Here is a 22,898-nt window from a genome sequence, read left to right as displayed (position 1 = left end):
ATGGTTTTGTCAAAGTAATTTTAATGTTATGCATTACATTGCAATGCAATTCTCCCCATGCCTGCTAGGTACATGTATTAGGTTAATCATATTTGGTGAATGGAGTGACTGCATTGTCTACATGTTTCTGGCAGGGTTCAGTGGAGTGATTGCATGGTCTACATGTTTCTGGCAGGGTTCAATGGAGTGATTGCATGGTCTACATGTTTCTGACAGGGTTCAATAGAGTGATTGCATGGTCTACGTGTTTCTGGCAGGGTTCAATGGAGTGATTGCATGGTCTACATGTTTCTGGCAGGGTTCAATGGAGTGATTAAGTGGTCTACATGTTTCTGGCAGGGTTCAATAGAGTGATTGCATGGTCTATATGTTTCTGGCAGGGTTCAATGGAGTGATTGCATGGTCTACATGTTTCTGGCAGGGTTCAATGGAGTGATTGCATGGTCTACATGTTTCTGGCAGGGTTCAATGGAGTGATTGCATGGTCTACATGTTTCTGGCAGAGTTCAATGGAGTGATTACATGGTCTACATGTTTCTGGCAAGGTTCAATGGAGTGATTACATGGTCTACATGTTTCTGGCGGGGTTCAATGGAGTGATTGCATGGTCTACATGTTTCTGGCAGGGTTCAATGGAGTGATTGCATGGTCTACATGTTTCTGGCAGGGTTCAATGGAGTGATTGCATGGTCTACATGCTTCTGGCGGGGTTCAATGGATTGATTGCATGGTCTACATGTTTCTGGCAGAGTTCAATGGAGTGATTACATGGTCTACATGTTTCTGGCAGGGTTCAATGGAGTGATTGCATGGTCTACATGTTTCTGGCAGGGTTCAATGGAGTGATTGCATGGTCTATATGTTTCTGGCAGGGTTCAATGGAGTGATTGCATGGTCTACACGTTTCTGGCAGGGTTCAATGGAGTGATTGCATGGTCTACATGTTTCTGGCAGGGTTCAATGGAGTGATTGCATGGTCTACATGTTTCTGGCAGGGTTCAATGGAGTGATTGCATGGTCTACATGCTTCTGGCAGGGTTCAATGGATTGATTGCATGGTCTACATGTTTCTGGCAGGGTTCAATGGAGTGATTGCATGGTCTACATGTTTCTGGCAGGGTTCAATGGAGTGATTGAGTGGTCTACATGTTTCTGGCAGGGTTCAATGGAGTGATTGCATGGTCTACATGCTTCTGGCAGGGTTCAATGGATTGATTGCATGGTCTACATGTTTCTGGCAGGGTTCAACTAACTGTGAACTCATTTTTATTGGTTCAGTTTTTGTGATTATGTCTGTTATGAGATGATGTAACAAATTGGTAATACAAAACAATTTTACATATAAGAATATACTTTAATTTTCCTTGGAGTTCTTCATTTTTAATATTAACATGTGTTCATTTCATCACTCAGTTTGTATACCAAGTTTAAAAACTGTTCTTATTTAATTGTTTTAGAACATCATATTCTGCACATAGAATATTTCTATTTCCATGATTTCTGAATTATAAACAGTCATTTTGATCCAATATACCCCTTAAATATTAAGAAAATATCAGCTGATCACTTCTCCCTCTAATTTTTTCTTCCTTAATGTATTCAATCTATCGATCCATCTCTCCATTTTTACTGCTGGGTCAACAAATAACTGAAAAATGAAAGGGTAACTTTAGAAAAGCTAAGTAAATTGAATGATAAATATGTCGGTTATATTTTTCTTCTAAAATGCAACATTTTTTTGAATGGCAATACCTCCTGTAAGCTTTTTAAGGATCACAATTCAAGCCATGCTGAATAATTTGTAGAATTTGTCTCGCTGATCATCTTTACTCCATTATGTTTCTTTCTATAAGTTTTTTCAATAAACGGGCAGAAATGAAATAAAATTGGTTAAAATCATAATTTAAGGTGGTATGGGTGATTTTCGCCATTTTAAAAAAACTAGAATATAAGGTCTAGGTTTTCAATAAAGTTAGCACAATTTGATGCAGGAATGCAGACAACTGATGTAAATTTGCATTCAAGAGAACTAATTAATAATATTTTTACAAGTACAGATCAATTTTGCTTGATTTCTTTTTTTTTTTTTAAATTGGAAATTTAAGGGGTGTTTACTCTGAAATAGTGCATTTCTGAAGGAATCTACATTGGATTTTGCTATTTTGTATTTTAGCCAGAAAAAAACACATGGTGACCCTATATTTTCCTTTGATATTCTGCATGCATTTTCTAAAAGCTATCTTCTCCTATTTTATTTTACAATTCTATCATTTAGTTTAGTTTCTTATCTAAAACATAATGATGTTTTCCCTTTAGAATCCATACAATACAAAATGTGTCATTTTGTCACAACCTGTAGCTTGAGAAAATGCGCTGTGACCTATTATTATACCCCATTTATGGGCATTATGTTTTCTGGTCTGTTCGTTCGTCTGTTCGTCCGTCCATCTGTCCCGTTTCAGGTTAAAGTTTTGGTTAAAGTTTTTGGTCGAGGTAGTTTTTGATGAAGTTGAAGTCCGATCAACTTGAAACTTAGCAAACATATTCCCTATGATATGATCTTTCTAATTTTAATGCCAAATTAGAGATTTTATCCCATTTTCAAAGTCCACTGAACATAGAAAATGATGGTGCGGATGGGGCATCCGTGTACTTGGGACATATTCTTGTTTTTAAAATATTTTTGAACATCGAGAAATTAATTGGAAACGTGTCCATGGGACACAGATGATGCCCCTGATTGCATATAATGTTATAAAGGTACATAACACAAGAACAGTAAAAGTGATGCTGCCCAAATTCATACTTGATCAAGTTGTGTTGTAATAAACATTGTGTATAAGTTTCATAGCATTTGGTTGATTCAAACCTAAGTTAAAGAACAGACACCTAAAAGACCGCAATGTTTTTTATTTGTACAGGGGCATAACTCTAGAAAAGTAAAAGTAATGCCACCCAAATTAAAATCTATATTGTGTAGTAATAGGCATGAACAGCACAAAGGAGTAGGTTCAGTAAGACCTCTTTTTGGCCCCAAAATATAGCAGTTTTACAAAATTGTTAAAATGTAAACCTTTAGTTATTTATAGAACAGTAGAATGCTTCTGCTATATAAATATGGGCTGTTTTTGAAAATACAATGCACATATATCCGGTAGTAGCACCATTAAGTCATGCTAAATTACTGAAATCCTCATAATTCTAGCATTTTAGTTAAATTAAAGACGGTTTTCGTGTAAAACGAAAGTGGCCGCATTCGTGTTCATCCTTAATATTGAAATGTAAGTTGTATTTGATGATAACACATAACATATATAAAGGTTGAGGATGAACACGGATGCGGCCACTTTCATTTTTACCAAAAACCACCTGAAAAGTGACATTTTTCGGCATATTAGGTAGATTTTTCATATTTGAGCTTGAATCGGATCGTTTTTAATGACTAAATCTGTTAAAATCTTTCACATAAACTAATTAATTCAAATAAAATAGACACTTCAGTGTTTAAAAAGTGGTCAAATCTTTTGTCAGATGAACCTGAAATTTGAGGCCAAAATCAGGCCTTACCGGACCTACTACTTTCATAACATTTGGTTGAGGTAAACTATAGCTAGAGAACAGAAATCAATTTTGAGACGTACTGATGGACATATTTTAATATGAAAATATTTTACATTTAAGGACAATAACTCCAATTAGAAGTCCTCTGATGAAAAATCAACATTTTGAATTTTTTTGCCACATCAGATTTAAGGTTTGTATTTCAGGACAATTAAAAAACTTGCATTATATATTCTATTATTTAAGAATGATTGTTGCCATGATTGGTTCCAATTGGCCATGTAGATTCTGGGGAGGAGATTTTTGTAAAATTGAACATACAATGACAGACAATAATGCCAAGTAACAAGAGTGGCTCACTTTGCACTATGAGTTAATAAATTGCTTCGCGAGTGCAGCTTGATACAACCGCAGAAGTCAACCCTGAACAGTTGTGGCAAAAATGGACACAATATTCGCACTTGATACAGGTCTGAGTTTGAATTGTAATTAAATATTTGACACATAATAGGTTTCTGACACAGAATAACTGAAGTCAAAAAACTAAGAATTGGTTATAAACCTTGTGTTTAAATTTATTATTTCTATTCACTTAAACTCAAGTTATTGCCGGAAACCAAGTGTCTTCATAAGATGCAGACGACCACGATGTGATACCAATATACGACTGCAAAGTTTTTTGCAGCGGTATAAAAAGGATAGGAAAAATATAACAGAACACAATGGATTTTGGGAAATAATGCGATTTTTTTTACAACAAGCTAAATAGCTGTCACTTACACTAGGATCTGCTAGAGATTTAGGATCATCAAATGTAGGTATTTTCTTTGGAACCAAATCTGGTTTAAATTCAGCTGCAGTACCAAATAAAAATTCTTCTTTCTTATCTGACTCCTTGTTGTCATATTTGTCCTGGAAGGAAAAATAACACAGATTGATAGATTAAATCTAATTACAATATTAAATGACCTAATACTGAAAAAGAGATAGATGTTTACTTGTGTAACTGGTTTTTTTTGGTTTATTTTTATGATAATCGAAAAATGACTACAATTGATGAGTGTGAGAAAATCATTAAAAATAGGGTACTTTCAAAGGAATGTAGTGAAAAAAGAAGAGCACCACCATATGATTTTTCTTTTGATTTATATTTGGTGGTAATAAGCATTTTGAATGAGGTTCATAATATTTGGTGGAGGCAAAGTAAAGATAGATTGCATAAAGACAAATTCATCATTTTTTCATTAATAAAGGGACAATAATAGAAAATGGCAACAATGACACCACCCTATTTCGAACCTGATCTTTGTTTGGTAGTTATAAGCATTGTATATAAGTTTCATAATATTTTCTAAAGGCAAAGTAAAGTTAGACTGTGGAAAAGGCAAATTTGGCAATTTTCCATGTATATATGTATGTATATATAAAGAACATAACTTGATCAGTGCAAGTGACACCAACCAAATTCAAAATTGATCTGTTTCTTTGGTGGTAAAAAGCAGCATGTTTAAGTTTTATAACATTTGGTTGAGGCAAAGTAAGTTCAAAGTGCATAAACTTATAATACTGCATTTTTTCCATTCATAAAGGATCATAACTCAGGAATAGTGAAGTTTATGCCACCCTAATTTGGATTTGATTTGTGTTTGGTAGTAATTAGTATTGCGTATAAGTTTCATAATCATTGATTGAGGCAACTTATGTTAGAGATGGGAAACCAATTTTGGAATGCAAGGGTTAATCAAAATTGTAGTAAAATTCTATATACCTCATTATTGATTTTTATTTGCTTGATCAACATAAAAGTGTACATACATACCCCTCTATTAGAAACAAATGATGACTGTACAAATGAGGTATCGTCTATATCCATAACAGACTGTCTGAATTTCACTTGATCCTCAAATGATCTGGTTTCTGACTTAGACTGGTTTTTTATCTTTTCATCTGCTGCAGCTGTAAAAATAAGTACATGTATTCCATTATCAGTAAACCCCAAGAATGACTGGAGAATATAGATATGGTCACTTTGGTCTACTTCCAACCAACAGTAGAATCCTGGACTAAGTTTGGCATGATTGTCAATGAGACAATTGCCCATTCAAGTCACAATTTGTAAAAGTAAACCATTATATGTCAAAGTACAGTCTTCAACACGGAGCCTTGGCTCACAGTGTACAGAAAGATATAAAAGGTTCCCAAAATGACTAGTGTAAAACCATTCAAGCGGTAAAATGTCTTGTTCCAAGAGAGTGTCATGTTCTGTGCATGCTAAGAACCAATGCAACAACTCTTTGAAGGTCTATAGTTTTCCTGTAGGAAGGTACAATGTCTGTCCCAAACCAATATACCTGGTCTCATCATTTTTCAGTGGCAGTTCAAATTTCCCTACCCTTCAGCCTTTATCGCAAGATATGCCTATTGTATTTATAGATATTACTTTCAGGAAACCTGAGTACTTTTGCTTACTGTCTATAGAAGCAAAAATTGTGAAGCTCAAAATGGGCCATCTTAAACTGATTTTACTGACTGAATAGTTTACATTTATAATCTATTGTATTCATATTCTATATTTGCAGATGTAGGTTTAGTACACAATTAGACAATTTGGTTATTTCATTCTAACAGACCAAAACAATAAACAGTAAAACATACCTGCTGCCTTTAGAGCCATCTTCATTCTGATCTGTCCCTTCTCTGATGGGGTCTAACAAAATAATGGATAAATATTACTATGAAATCTTTAACAAACTGATTTAATTTGATTAATCTTATCATGAAATATTTTGAAAAGTTTAAAGTAAAGTCTAATATGAAGGATTTGATTATTAAAAATATCCTACTTATTGATGTAAGAATTTCAAACTTGATCATGAAAATTTAAAAGACCTCTTGAAATTAAGTTTTCTTCTTAGAGTCTCTGTTTTAAATGATTGATTGATCAGTGTTTTACACCACTTTCACCACTAGTCTTCTATTTCCTGGCGGTGATTTTTTTGGTGAAGGAAGACAAAGTGCTATATATATATGAGATCATACCACTATAAATATGTTTTCTTATTCATGTTTTTAAAGGTGGAAATATCTTTGTGAATGTGTGCTGGTGTTTATATCTTGTGTGTCACTCTAGGTCTTGACACTACCAACTGTAAAAGAACTTTTATTTGTTGGGTACTGATATTGTTCTTTTTTCATGGATGGTTTATCCAACAATTAAATTGTCCAACAAAATATAACATCTGTTGTCCAAATCAAAGGGTTTAAATATTCTAATGTAGGTTTGACTTCAAAGATTTAGGCAGAGTCTAGAAAATAAATTGAACATCAGCAAACACACTCTAACCCAACTATTATATATACACAACTTCAGACAGGAATTTACCAAATTAATTTTAAAAAAAAAACATTCCACATACGACTTCTAACCTTTTAATTAGCATGAAAAATTAGTTTGACTAGAAAAAAGTTGTACCAGTGATAATGAAGTGTTCATTTAATCTCCACAGGATTCTAATACACCAAAAAATTCATATAGAGCTTGCTTTTTTATTTCATAAGAATTAATTTTACAATTCAAAGTTCATGTGTTCCATTTTTTAATGTAACCATTTTCGTTAAGTGATAAGATTATGGCTCAATTTACACCTTTGATGATCGTTTATAATCTGTTTATCATTCATCTCAAGTTAATTAGTGTCATCCCATCTGACTAGACATGTTCAACACTTAAAATATTTACTGTACAATTTCCTTCAATCCAGAAAATGTGTAAGCATTGATGAATCAGCTTGTTTCAGAAAGTATTTATTAAAAATTTGAGGAATGTTGTCAGTAATGAACATGAAGAAATATGAACAAGAAAGTAAAAATGAACATATTTATAAGCACAAAAATGTCAGTATTCTCCTCAGAAACTAACAAAACCTTTAAATAGACTTATTAAAAGGGGATATAGTTACGATACTGTTGTCAGGTCATTAAAGATTGCATATTTTGGCTTTAACATTGATTCACTGATAGGGTCTTTGCATCGGAACTAAACACATTTATTTCTAAAAAAACAGTTGTTGGCATGACACGGGTTATGTTCTTCTCATATATTTTATGATAGTATGATACTAAACCCCTAACGGGAGGGATTGTACCTGATATTCATATGATGAAGACATAATCTTTCAATCAGTTTAATTGAGGTCTGGAGCTGGCATGTCAGTTAACTGCTAGTAGTCTGTTGTTATTTATGTATTATTGTCATTTTATTTATTTTCTTTTGTTACATCTTTTGACATCAGACTCGGACTTCTCTTGAACTGAATTTTAATGTGCGTATTGTTATTCTTTTACTTTTCTACATTGGCTAGAGGTATAGGGGGAGGGTTGAGATCTCATAAACATGTTTAACACCGCCGCAATTTTGCGCCTGTCCCAAGTCAGGAGCCTCTGGCCTTTGTTAGTCTTGTATGATTTTAAATTTTAGTTTCTTGTGTATAATTCGGAGTTTAGTATGACGTCCATTATCACTGTACTATTATGCATATTTTAGGGGCCAGCTGAAGGACACCTACGGGTGCGGGAATTCTCGCTACATTGAAGACCCATTGGTTGCCTTCGGCTGTTGTTTGCTCTATGGTCGGGTGGTTGTCGCTTTGACATATTCACCATTTCCTTTTTCAATTTTATATTATTTTGCAATGTCCCACAAATCATTATTATATATACAGCATATGATTATTATCAACAATCTTCATTTCTATAGACAACTTTCGAGTTCGATGCATTTCCATCATATAACTAAGGCTTAAGTGAACATCATTCGTGCATTTAGGGGCGTCGTGACGTCTGTTCCAATGTTGAGCATGTGATGGGAAAACTATAATGCTATATTGCAGGAATTATTCGGCAAATTAAATTGTCATAATTGTCTTTAAGCACTGCTGTCATTAGGGAATTGTGATTAAGTACCTACAGAACAAAAATTATTTCTAGTTTATCCTGCACAATGACAATCACTGAGTCGCTTGATGAACGTTTATAGTACAGGGATACAGGTGATCCCCTCTAACTGGTAAAAGGCATGCATAATTGACGAGTTTTTTCCAGTGACAGACAAGCTGGAAAATTGTCTATTGGCTTCAAATTCTTCACATGACTTTTCTTCAGAAAACTAAAATCCACAAAAATTTAAGACCCCACCAATATTTTACTTTTGCTCAAACCATGAAAAATGAAATCAACCAATAAAAATACTTTGAAAGTATATCATATTATGTTATAGAAAACCAGATTTTTATCATGAATTATTGTACAACTGTTATAGTAAACATTATGTATTACCATATCTTCAAATCCAGGAATATTAGCACATGGGTCTCTGTAAAAAAAAAAGACAATCTTAATAAAACAGTTATGAAAAGTACACAACAGAGAAATATTCCATACATTGTCATGTGACTCTATAAATCTTCATGTTATTGAATTGATAACTAGGTCATACAATGTATATATACAATTTGTTTTTATAAATCTCTATTGATATTAGTTTAATGTAATTTTTTATAACTTACATGTAACAACTAAAAAAAAAGACAGGTCAATTTAGGTCTTGACATTGCATACACCTTCTATTGGTGAATACTGTATGTTGCCCTCTAGATGCAAAGTGTTTGTTTTTGTTGCTTGGTTGCTGTCTCATTAATATGTCCCAAACAGTATTCTTTATCTAGACCCCCCTAGGCTTAACAAGTTAAGTGAATAAATTTCATAGTGATTACCTAAGTTCAGCTGTAAACACTTAAAATAAGTTAATACATATAATTACAGACTCAACCAAAACATCCAAGATTCCACCTAAAGAGAGGTCAATTTTCAAATTTAATATTTTGTTATTGTGTCACTATTTCAATCTAATAAATCATATTAAAAAGTTTCTTACTCTTTAGCTTTATCTCTAGAAGAACTTCTTGAATCTCTTCTCCGTGAACGATCTTTTGATCTAGACCTATAAATATAAAGCATATAAATATGTGAATCTGATCTAATCATGGCACTATAAATCTGTCTTTCTTTTGACATGTTTGATACATACTTCTGAAACAGATAACACAACACCACGATTATCAATGTGGCTCTTCTTTTGACAAATAAGTTTCAAAATATATATACAACAACATATATGCCATCAATATCGTTAGATTTAAATGTGTGTAAAGTTATCATAACATGCATAAGTAATGTTATGTGCTTTACATATAAATTGTTGCTTTGCTTTCAACCTTTGAATTGGAAAGTCTGGAGGTTAAGGCTGAATACACTGCATAGTGAAACCTGAAAGACTTCAAATTTGGTATTGGCTGTCAAGAATGAAAACTTAATGAGTTTGATCAAAAACTGTTCGACTCAGAATAAAATAAGGACTTTGGGTGGAGTGTTATATCTTGCCGTAGATTATATCCTGTCAACATTAATATCTGTATAGAATACAGAATTTTTCACTATTCATGTATTCTTAGTTCTGAATATGGTTGAAATTTGACTTCTTTTATTTGTAAAATTTCATGAACATGATGAAGAAATGACATTATTTAAGTTTTACAATCTTTCACCACTGTACCTAAATGATGACTGGGATTCTTTAACATGAATTTGTGAAGTATATGACACATATTAAAAAGATAGGAATTGGCTTTGATGAAAGGAAGCGATTTGAGGGTCGACATAGATTTCAATCCTACATATTCATGATGTATAAAGCATAAAGAGCTTTGAAAACCCAAAACTTGTCTTTACGTGGACAGACATCAGAAAAGCCGTATTTTTCAACACAAAAAAGGAAGGAAAATTCTGTTTTACAAAACTTTCATTTCTCCTTTCATCATTATTTTCAAAGTACTTAGCTGAAGTTATATACAAATGTACCTTTTTGACCTTGAATGTCTATCATGTGACCGTGATCTTTTTCTGTATCTTTCCTTTGATCTTGATCTTTTTCTATCTCTACTATATGACCTTCTTTTGTCTCTGCTGTATGAACTTGACCTTCGTCTGTCTCTACTTAATGATCTTGAATATCGTCTACTTCTACTTAATGACCTTGACCTTCTTTTATCTCTACTTAATGACCTTAATCTTCTGTCTCTGCTAAATGACCTTGATCTCCTTTGATATCTATCCCTTGATTTTGACCTGGAATATCTTCCTCTTGATCTAGATCTCCTACCAATATTTGGTGACCTTGACCTTCTAGAATAACTTACTGACCTCGATCGTCTCCTTATTCTAGGAGAAGGTGACCTACTTCTTGACTTTCTTTTGTGTTTAATCTTTTTATTTTTCTTTATTTTTGAAGAATATCGACTACTTTCACTACTTGATCTGAAAACGGATTAAAATATTTATTATCAACATTGAGGCATGGAATACATATAATCTTCTTTTATTTGACATAAAAATGTGGAATTCTCATAAGTGTTTTATTTTTTGTCTTCAGGATATTGTTTTCAATCTTTAGATTTACAGTTCATTTGTTTTCTTTGTTAAAGCATTTTGATAACTTTTGGATTTAATTTTCATATATATCATTTGACTTTTGTTTTTTTGGTCTTGGGTAACTTTGATTTCTTATTTTTGTGTTTTTTTTTGTTTTGTTTTTATAGATTTATGTATGTGTATATATCTGCAAATGAATGTTTATTCAATTACATGTATGTATTGTTTCTTGATTACCTTGACCTTGATCTTTTCTTTTTCTTCTTCTTTCTTTTCTTCTTTTCACTGTCACTGTCAGAGTGTTTACCCATTTTAATTGTCTATTAATCTTTTCATGCAGTGCAATCAGTTTGTCTGAATTCCCTGTAAATGATATACTTAACATTTAATACATGTAGTAACATACATGTACTAGAGGAAAATAAAAATGTAGATAAAGAAGTTGAACACCATGTTGATCAGAGCTGAAACAAAAAGTTTTGGAATCTTTATACACGTACATGTAATTAAACATCAATAAAATAGACTAGTAGTTTCAAATTGGTTTCCTGGAAAATTTTTATTGTCCAAACACTGTTTACATGTTATACCAATGATTATATATATTTTTTGGTTTAGGGAAATTTCTTTGAAATGACCTAAAGATGTATTTACCCTTCTGACGTCAAACAACAATCCTTTTTTTTTATTGTGATGTCAAAGTTTACGGGAACCTGTGATTATAAGAAGGGGTGGACAAATTTGCATACAGGTGTAAATATGTGGTAGGTCTTTTCACCACCGAACACATTAAAATACCATCTAACACACCTAATTACATTGTTTTCATCTTTATTTGAACAAAGATGAATATATTTATACCTATATATACACAAACTAATAAAAAATATAACAAGAGAGCCCATAAGAACTGTCTTTCAGGGCTATTGTCAGTACAGTACACTTTCAAGTCTAACACTTTTTTAAATATAATTACTTTGATAATTTCATATTAAGGTGGAACCCAACACTTTCACTAAAATTAATTTGGTTCGTTTAATTTTCATAAAATTTTGTCAAAGACCCTTTAACAAATATATAAAAATTTCAAAAATTTAGAACCAACCATTTTGTCAGAAAAACTACACTGGTTATATAGCAGTTTGACAAACACCAATTTTGATCATTGAGAAGCTTAAAATTCCCTTTACAACACCACGTAATTAAAACGTTAAGCTGACTTTACAGAGTTATCTCCCTGTTGTGTTAGGTACCACCTTAAATAAAATGTTTTAACATATTTAAACAATTTATTTCTAATGATTGAAAAGTAAAGACCGTAAGATAATACATGGATCAGAAGTCCAGTAATGAAATACAGACAATGTAAATTTGGTAAAACAAATATTGCTGAGTCCCCTATTACAGTAGAAAAATCAATAATTTTTTAATTTTTTTTAAATCGGGGAAAATTTCCCTAAATTTCATTGTACTAATGAACTCAAATTCATTAACTTTTTTTGTGTAACTTTTTTTAATTCCCCCATCTGCACAGAAATCTACTTCCTTCTTCCGGTCTTGTTGTCATGAGACTTTGAGTAAAATATATATTTATCAGTCTTGTAAAATAGATAAAGGAACACAATACCAATTTCATTTTTTAATAATTCTTTGATATGAAAAAACATTACCTGATTCTTTGTTTACATTGAATATGCCTTCATAACTTAAATACCGTCACAACTAAAATCCCTAACAACAGAACAAAAATCGGAAACATACGGTATTTCCATTTCTTTTTTTAACAAGTTTGAATTTAAAAAAAATAAAATCATACAGACTTCGTCCCCTTTCACAGGTAATGCCTGCCTCATATTAATTTAATTTTGTCATGTGTTCACATGGAGAGAAAACAAAAACAACTGAAGACAAAACTACGACCAATTAATTAAATAAACAAAAATGTCTTCATCTTTCAACCCCTTGTTGCTTGTATATAAGAATACAACCATAAAAGCTTTAAAAATAATTTTTAAAAATGTGTGCAGGTGACGAATTCTTAGCCATGTCTTGTCTTGTTTTGTATGAATATCCTGCCTTTGAAAGGCACACCTCTGGTTTCAGAGTAGAATATATATATTGGTGTATATAACACCCACAAATGTTTCTCACATTTATTCGTTGGTAATGTTAATATGGGCACGAAGTCCCCTATTTTCGACCCCTATTACAGTAGAAAAATAAAAAAATAAAAAAATTGGGAAATTTCCAAAAATTTTTATTATACTAATGAACGCAAAATCGTTCAAACTTTTTTTTGTTGCTTTTTTTAATTCCCGCATTTGCGCAGAACCTAGAAATCTATTTCCTTCTTCTGGTCCCGTTGTCTTGAGACTTTGAGTAGTCTAATAAAATATAGGGAACTCATGGTTGGTCTCATTGGGGTCTAAGTGTGACGCGGGATTGCAGATTTTTTGTAAGCGTGACACGGGAAAGTCAAATTATTGAGTTGTGAAAACGGTTAATGAGGTCTTGCGGGACCTGGGAAATAACAAAAAAAAAAAGAATTGCTTACGTACATAGTATAAGCGAGATACGGGAATCTGACAAAACAGTAAGCAGGATCCAGGATTGGAACCCCCCAATGAGACCCCCCCTCATGAAACACAATACCAATATTTCATTTTTAATATGGGGACGAAGTCCCCAATTACGTTAGAAAAATCAATAAAAAAAAAAAAAAAATCGGAAAATTTCCCGAAATTTCATTCTACTAATGAACTCAAAATTGTTAACTTTTTTTTTCAGATCTACTTCCTGTTCCAGTTTTCTCCGCTTTTGCGCAGATATCTGTCTTGTTTGCATGAGACTTTGAAAAAATTTATATTTATCAGTCTAGTAAAATAATAAAATTGGATCTCAATACAAATTCAATTTTAATAATTTTTTGATATGAAAAAACGTTACCTGATGAAAGAGTTTCTTTTGTTTACATCGAATATGACGTCATAACTGAAAGAACGTCACAGCTTATTCCCTAATAACAGAATCAAAAATCGGGAACGTTACGTACGGTATTTTGGTTTCTTTTATCAACGTGATTGAATTAAAAAAATAATACACAATAAATAATACATACAGACTTCGTTCCCATTCACAGGTTATGCCTGCCTCATATTAATTCTTTGTCTTTGATATGAATTGACGTAACCTGATGCATTGCGTTTCATTGTTTACATTGAACATGACGTCATAACTTAAATAACGTCACAAGTAAAATCCCTAACAACAGAACCAAAATCGGAAACGTTATGGTATTTCCGTTTCTTTCTTTTAACAAATATTTTAGTTACATAAAATAATAATTACAGACTTTGTCCCCATTCACAGGTTATGCCTGCCTCATATTAGTAGTGTATTAAGTTTTATATGCAATGCAAAGGAAAGTTTTCTACTAATGTACTCTACAAGATGAAGAAAGTCAGTAAATCCACATTTACATTGACAATAAACGTATTTACACTTTTGGTATTTAGCTGAATCTTGCCTCCGAATGACCTTAGATCTACTCCGAATCACCTTTTGACGTCAAGCAACAATCACTTTTAAATTGTGGCGTCAAATAATTTAAATTATGATGTCAAAGTTTACGGGAACCTGTGTGATTTTAAGTAATGGCGGACAAATTTACATACAAGTGTAAATACGTCTATTACAGAGCAAGGCACTAGCATCCAACATTGTCCAATACACCTTATCGCTATTTGTCCGCCATTACTGGATATCACACAGGTTCCCGTAAAATTTTGACGTCATAAAACAAAATATCTGAAGCCACAATGGAAAAGTGATTGTTGTATGCGTCAAAAGTTCAAGCGGCCGGGTCAGCCGGGATTAGCGATAAGGTGTATATTAGTTGTGTACTAATTTCTAGCTTTTCTAATGTTCTACACTTTGAGCAGGGCTCACTATGATTGAGAATGTGCGAAAGTTCAAGCATGTGATGATTTCTATCAGAAATTTAAGCAGGACATGAATGAATGAAATGATATGTTTCAGAGTCCTCCTCACACAAAAGACATGTTGGGTTGATGTCAATCTGGTTAAAAGCTGTACTGTCGGTCACATTTGTTATATTTTACTACACAAAGTCGTGTTAAATAGTTACCTCATTAAGTTTGTCAGGTTTAAATTGTCGTTTTTTGTTTGTAAAAAATAAAATTATTTTACAAAAAAGTTTTCGTCAATGTACTTTTTTAAGTTTTCATACAATTGTGTTTCGTGAGAAATTAAAAACGCTGAAGTGATATTAAATGACCAAAAATATAAATTATATAAACCAATGTCGGAAGAGAAAAGAGCAAAGTCCGTATAGATAAAATAGATTCTGTACTGAGACTCACTACTAGTATCAACTTTACTAAATACTATTTCTAGGCATATCAATAAATACTAAAATACTATATATAGCCGATAGCCCAGCAATACTAGTGGACCCCATATTTTTTTAATATAAATATAATAGATATATATATACACAATATACATGAAGCATAAGTATCAATGCACTATAAATAAACTTTCATAAGGAATTCTTTAGAAAAAACGAGTAAATTGTGTTCAAAAATATGGGCTCTGTCATAAACGATCCCGCCGGCCAGGAAAAACCAACAAAAACGAGTTACCTCGGTTCAAACTCCATTTAAACTGCAGTCAAAAGACTACATTTTAAATAAAGTGGACAATTTTGGAAACCTGTGTCCAAACCCAAATGCTCGGAAGACCGTCTCGAGAGGTACACTTGGACTGTGTATAACTGAATAAATATACTATATGGAATACATAATAAATCAAGTAACTTTATAAATCCCTACTAAATACAAATTAGAATAACAATTCAATTGAAAATGAAATTTATTTCACTGTTGTCCAGTCTGATGCTTGGCTAGAAGTGACCAACAAGGGAAAATATTCCCGCTAAATATCAGTATCACGTGATACATGTATGTATATACGTGTACATAAGAAGTACCCGTATCAATAGTATTCACTAGTACCGTTATTACAATAATTTCCCACTATACTATCGAACCGTTGGAAATTATAATGATCTACTTTAACGTGTGTCTCAGGTTTTCTGTTCAAATATAGCATAGACTATAATGTTAAAGTATTCATAAAAATAGTAAAATCCTTTAACAATAAAATCATAGATACAAAGATTGAAATTTCGTATTTGCTCAACTCAAAGTCGAGCCCGGTCTGGGAACAGTACCCTTATGAAACTGAATTATTTGCCGCAAACTTGCAGCAGACTTGCTGCAAGCTTGCGGCAAACAAAAAGTTTGCAGGAACACAGAAAATAATGTTTGCAGATGTTTGCCGCTAGCTGCAAACTTCCGGCAAACATTGCTGCAAGCTTGCGGCAAGTTTGCAGAAACATCAATGTTTGCCGTAAGATTGCCAGAAAGTTTAAAATAATAAAGAATGTTTGCCGCAAGATTGCCGAAAACTTAGATCTTTCAATATGTTTGCCGCAAGATTGCAGAAAACTTAGATCATTCAATATGTTTGCCGCAAGATTGCAGAAAACTTTGACCATTCTATATGTTTGCCAGAACATTGCAGGAATTACACAATATTGACTGGGCATGCCTAGTTGGCACTTCCTGGATGCTAACAATTTGAAATTGTGGCTTGGTCATGTTGGTTGTGTTTGGAAATGCATTTCACATATATAAGAGATCAAGGAGGCATTTTGATTCAATAATATGGGATAATCAGTATATAATTGTGTAAGTACAAATGATTCATAAAACTGCATGTTTTAATAAAATAATTAATGTTATCATCATACATAATTAAGTAAGCAACTTATATATATGTCGTGTACATGTTGCGATTTTGTACAGGTTATAACATGTACAAAAATATTGTACATGTTATAACTTGTATAATGCAAAAATACAAGTTATAACATGTACAAAAGTACCCCATACATGTTATAACATGTACAAAATATTGCTTAAAAATGGTGTTAACTTGTACAAAAATTGAAATAAATATAAAGGAAGTTAAATAGACATTAAAATTTATTAATGAATAAAGAACAAGTTCAACAATCAATAGGCCAGAACGTGTTTTTTCTTTACAGGAAAATGATCACAAAGTTTCAGAAATATATTCTTCATGACTTATGTTGGCATAATGTGTTTTCATGTAATTGTATGTTTTATGCAATCCGTCATGGCTTACATTAGTGCGACACTTAAAGCATACATTTCTTTTCTCTTTTATTCCTAGATGACAATACACTAGATACTAGTAACTAAATTCATCTGAAATTTTTAAGAACAATTCCTTAACATTTTGCTTAAAACTCCTCTTTTTATAGTATGCAACAACTAAATTAATGTCTCATATGATTAATCTGTAAAAGCAAGAGAGAGCTGAAATTGTTTTCATTGGACCACGCTTCATTATAATTATCTTTGAATCTACGTTTCAACATTTTTTACCTTCAGTATGACTTGTGTAAATTTATACCTCAAATTATTTTTTTTGTAATAAATTATAAACTATTATTCATTGCATGAGGCGAATGTCATTCTCATGTTTTAGATATGTATATCCTCTGCTTTGAAAGCAGGTATTGGTGGCCCTCTGCTGTTTTCAGCTCTATGGTCGGGTTGTTGTCTCTTTCACACATTACCTATTTCCATTCTCAATTTAATTTGTAGAGAAATCTACCCTGGCTATCAGCTTAAAAAACCCTGATCCCGATGTCCCAAAAAGGTCATGCCCCTCTTAAAATGGTCACATAGTAAGGAATACAGGAGAGGTGTCTAATAAGGGTCTTAGGACAGTCAAAAAATTATTCTCATTTATTATCTTATCAACTTTCATTTTCCTGCTAAATCTTTGTAGGTTGCCGGATTATTATGAGTTGTCAAGAATAACCCTTCAATGTATTGATTTTAAGCAATGGTGCACCATTTCAACCTTGAACTTTATCATAACCGATATAGTGACACCTTTAATAGATATAGGAAGATGTGGTGTGAGTGCCAATGAGACAACTCTCCATCCAAACAACAATTTAAAAAAAGTAAACCATTATAGGTCAATGTACGGCCTTCAACACGGAGCCTTGGCTCACACCGAACAACAAGTTATAAGGGGGCCCCAAAATTACTAGTGTAAAACCATTCAAACGGGAAAACCAACGGTCTAATCTATATAAAAAAAAACGAGAAACGAGAAACACGTATAAATTACATAAACAAACGACAATTACTGTACATCAGATTCCTAACTTAGGACACTGAGGTACAAACATTTGCACATATTGAGGTTAATAACATCTGTTGCAATAATAGAACCATATATTTAGTTTTTCAAATTTGTACAAGTTAAAACCATTTTTAAGCAATATTTTGTACATGTTATAACATGTATGGGGTACTTTTGTACATGTTATAACTTGTATTTTTGCATTATACAAATTATAACATGTACAATATTTTTGTACATGTTATAACCTGTACAAAATCGCAACTTGTACACGACATATACATGTATGTGTGATTGAAAAACTTAAGCTATTATAAGTTTGAATTTGTTACTAATGTACTAATTAAGATTAAGTTAAATTCTGTAATGCTATTATAATACATCTTGAGATTTTATCTTTTTCAGTTTTTAATACAGGTATATTATGTCATTTGAGAATGACTCCTGTCCCTTTTTCAAAACTCAAATGCATGTTTGTATTTCCTCACATCTCATGAGTTTGCAAGAATTCTTTCAATGACTGTTTGTATAACGACAGGAATTGACTTTTTAAAAATGGTGCTGTGTAATTTGAAAGAGATAAATTGAATGTGTCTACACACATGACATTGATATATGTGTAGTTCCTGCAAGTTTGCCGCAAGTTTGCAACAAACAATTGCCGCAAGCTTGCAGCAAACAATTGCCGCAAGCTTGCGGCAAATCTAATTTGCATAATTATGTTTGCCGCAAGCTTGCCGCAAACTTCATTTGCATGGTAAAATGGTTGCGGCAATGTTTGCTGCAAACTTACATGTTTGCCGCAGGGCTTATTTTTCGGTAAGGGTATAGACATTAGACATTATTTTATTATACCAATCATGGGCCCTTGTCGGGCAAGATACAAAAACATCATAATACAATGATTATATAAACATTTAGTGAAATACACAATAAGTAATACACAAATAATAAATTGATAATATGAGCAATGTAGAATATAGTTATGGTAAGACTGAGCCTCCTGCATTGAGTGTAATGAGACCGACTTAATTAATATTAAAAGAATATGATATAAAGTTTATTAATACGGAAACAAAAAAAAGTAAAAATAGAACCAGGAATATAGTATCTCATTCTGCAGTAGTTCTCCTCATGACCAGTGCACCGCAGTGCCGGGGGGACTTTTACATCACAACAATGCAAAGGTCATCAAGGGGAGATCCTTCAGAACTAGCTACAGATACATGAGATTACTCCAATAGTGATTCTCCTCATGAGTCATGACTAATGCACAACAGCAAGGGTTGACATTGCTACTGGGTAATATTCATCATTCGTATATCTAAAGGATATCCATATATATATGTTCCTGGCCCGGTGAATCACGCCTGTTTCGTCTACGCTTGAAAAGACTCACCAGTGATGCTCGAATAAAAAAAATGTGGAATACAATAATCATTAAAACCAATACTAAATAATGTGGGTGAAATCCATTTCCAGCATATTTTTATGCCTACAGAGCCTACAGAGAATGACTCTTAAGATGTTTATTCATTTCCCAGCTGCAGTGTTGAGAGTAATTTAGTCCCAACGATAAGCAAGCTTTATTATGACTCGATATAGTTTACAAAATAAATACACGAAATTTTAACCGATATACAAGGCGAAGGTAAATAGATCAAACATTTATGTCATCAGCGACCGTCTTAAAAAGGCTCTATACCAGGGACTTTCTATACTAGCCAGAATGGTAAAAGTAAGCAGATTTTATAAGCATGTTAAGCTAGGTATTAAACCGTCGAAAACATATAAAGAATTGTCAAAATGATTTATTTCTTGATTGACAAAATATTTGTTCTGTTTGGAGGACGTGTTTGAAAAACTATTGATACTCCCGTGGGAACCAATTGTGCCCCTCTTCTTGCCGACTTGATCGTTTAGATCTTATGAGGCTGACTTTATGCAAGAACTTCTTAGGAAAAAACAAACTAAGTTAGAAATATTCTTTAACTTCACTTTCCGCTATACATATCATGATGTTCTCTCATTAAACAATTCTAAATTTAGTGACTATGTTGAACGCATCTATCCAATCGAACTAGAGATAAATTTTTTAAGGAACAACATATACAGTTAAGTCTGCCATATATATTGACTTACATCAAAAATTGACAATAAGGGTCGGTTGAAAATAAAACCATACGACAAAACAGATGAGTTCAGCTTGATTTCCCAATTGTGAACTTTCCATGTTTATGTAGCAACATTCCAGCAGCGTCTGCATACGGAGCACATGTCTCCCAATTGATACGATATTCCCGGGCATGTATTTCCTATCATGATTTCCTTGATAATAGAGGTTTGCTGCTCACAAAGAAGCTATTAACGAGTTGGTTGATCGTTATGGAATAACCGTTTCATAGATGAAATCGGATATGTAACATATGTCGTAACTACCAAATTATTCTATTTACTGGCTTTGTAATAACATAAGCAACTAGACGAGTGCCACATGTGGAGCAAGATCTGCTTACCCACCCTGAGCACCTGACATCACCCCAAGTTTTTGAAGGGGTTCGTGTTGCTTAATCTTTAGTTTTCTATGTTGTGTCTTGTGTACTAATATTTTTCTGTTTGTCTTTTTCATTTTTGCCATGGCGTTGTCAGTTTATCTTCGATTGATGAGTTTGACTGTCCCTCTGTTATCTATCGCCCTTCTTTTAAAGCTACTAAACATAATAACGAAGCTGACCACAGATACAAAGATCATATGAATTCAAAGAAAGTCATTTTGGCGGGTTTTTTTCTACGCCCTCCTGTGTCATAAAGGGTGTCAATGGAAGGTGAAGCCGTTCCTTGGAAAGTTACTGTAAGAACTTATCACTAACCCCAGCAGAGTGGTCAGGTTGGGGCACTGCATGTACAAGTCAATTATGTTTCTATTGTTTGAAAGGAGGGACCTTTTTACTTTGCAAAAAAGGTAATATATAATTTTTTTCTGGAAAAATAAAAGTAAAATTAACATCAGAATAGGGAAATCATGAGATCATCCATTTTATTATTACATTTAGGTTGACAACTACCATGAGAAATTTTCATACCAAGTTCTAACAAAGGACATTGCTCCCTGGTACTAGTAATATTTGATTAATTAAAAATATATTATAAGGTGATTATTCTTCTGTATTGGTATATCGTATATGGATTGCTGTTCTCCAGATGCCGTGATGGCACACAGGTCATTTAATTAAAGACAAATCCCTCTATTGTTTATGCGCAATTACAAGCGCAACAGTACTATGCCGTTAGTGGTTTATGACGTCGCGGTTTCCGCGAACTGGAAACGTTTATTAGAGTTATTCCTCTTTGAGCCGATGGAGAGAGTGACAATCGTTTTGATAGGTTAATTTGACGAGAAAAAAATGAAAATTGTTTTTAAATAATAGACATGTTCCAGAATTGGATAAAATATGAGAATGAAAAGAGAGTCCACTATACAGCAATCTAACAACAAAAAACACACAAAAATGGCCGTAAAGAAACGAAATAGAATCTGGATACTCGACAACAAGATGAGCCAATCAAATTGTAATATAATACTTTTTTCCTTAATTTTCTACATGTATAGACTTTTGTAGGTTCTTAATTACATCGATATTTTACAAATCATTAAGAAAGTACGAAAATCATCAATCTTTCTGATCATGTACTCAAAATTCACTGTATCTTTAGCAATAGGTATGGATATGGCAAATTGCACTGACGTATTTTGAATGTGTACTGCACTTACATTTTTACATGAATATGATAATTAGATTTCAAATAAACACCAACAAAACAGTAACCTAATGACGCATACATGTAAAACAAAGTACATCTAGAGAAGTTAACATATAATCTTCTAACATTGTAGGTTTTTTTATATGACCATTCCGAGTTTGTCCCGATTGTTTGATATTTATGTATAAGGTGTGCATTTTTTGTTTAAAAAAACATAATCGTGTCTGTGTTAAAAAGATGTCGGAATGAAGAATTACAGAGGAATGCATATGGGAAAAAAATAATTAAAAGGAGATTTGAGAAAAAAAGGTCGGACTAGGTTTTATTCAACCTCATACGAGTATACTTAGACTGAGTTTCTAGCAACATTACGGAATATTTCGATATTCATAGATGCCTAAGGATGAGTGATAAAAACAGAAATGGTGTTAATTAGACCCCGTTAACACTTGCACGGAATTGAAATAAAATCGATCTCTGAAGAGCATCTCGCGTTTTCGATCTTTTTAAACGAACTTGTGCGTTTACATTTAGTATACATTGCATATCTAAAATAATCAGCCTAACTATTTCGTTGACAAAAAATCGTAAAAAATTGAATAAGGAAATATTTGGTTCATTAGATAATTATATGCTTCTGCATTTATTAATATTATATTTGATTAACACGTCATAAGTAATTAAAAAAAAATTGTCAGAAAAAAATTACTGATAACGCTCATTTCGTTTGAAGATGAGTAATCTACAGAAAAAAAAATACTGAATGAATACAATTGAAAAGATATTGTTTTAAAAAGGTGCACCGAATATCACACGTA

At 32.6% G+C, this 22,898-nt stretch overlaps 1 protein-coding gene across 1 annotated transcript; it reads right to left on the bottom strand.

Annotated features, from left to right (window-relative positions):
- Positions 1-1,333: 1,333 nt before the first annotated feature.
- On the bottom strand, positions 1,334-15,329 carry LOC139517974 (serine/Arginine-related protein 53-like). Its single transcript, XM_071309541.1, has 9 exons — positions 15,194-15,329; positions 11,284-11,409; positions 10,477-10,932; positions 9,494-9,559; positions 8,896-8,932; positions 6,217-6,268; positions 5,381-5,517; positions 4,342-4,473; positions 1,334-1,648 (listed from the first exon to the last, which is right to left on the bottom strand). Exons 2-9 carry the CDS (start codon positions 11,355-11,357, stop codon positions 1,556-1,558), a joined length of 1,047 nt encoding a protein of 348 aa, XP_071165642.1. The 5' UTR covers positions 11,358-11,409; positions 15,194-15,329; the 3' UTR covers positions 1,334-1,555.
- Between the last annotated feature and the right edge of the window lie 7,569 nt (positions 15,330-22,898).

Source organism: Mytilus edulis, chromosome 3 (assembly GCF_963676685.1).
Source record: "Mytilus edulis chromosome 3, xbMytEdul2.2, whole genome shotgun sequence".
NCBI classification, from domain to species: domain Eukaryota; kingdom Metazoa; phylum Mollusca; class Bivalvia; order Mytilida; family Mytilidae; genus Mytilus; species Mytilus edulis.
Note: the sequence above shows the minus strand (reverse complement) of the source record. Positions and strands in the feature narration are given on the sequence as shown.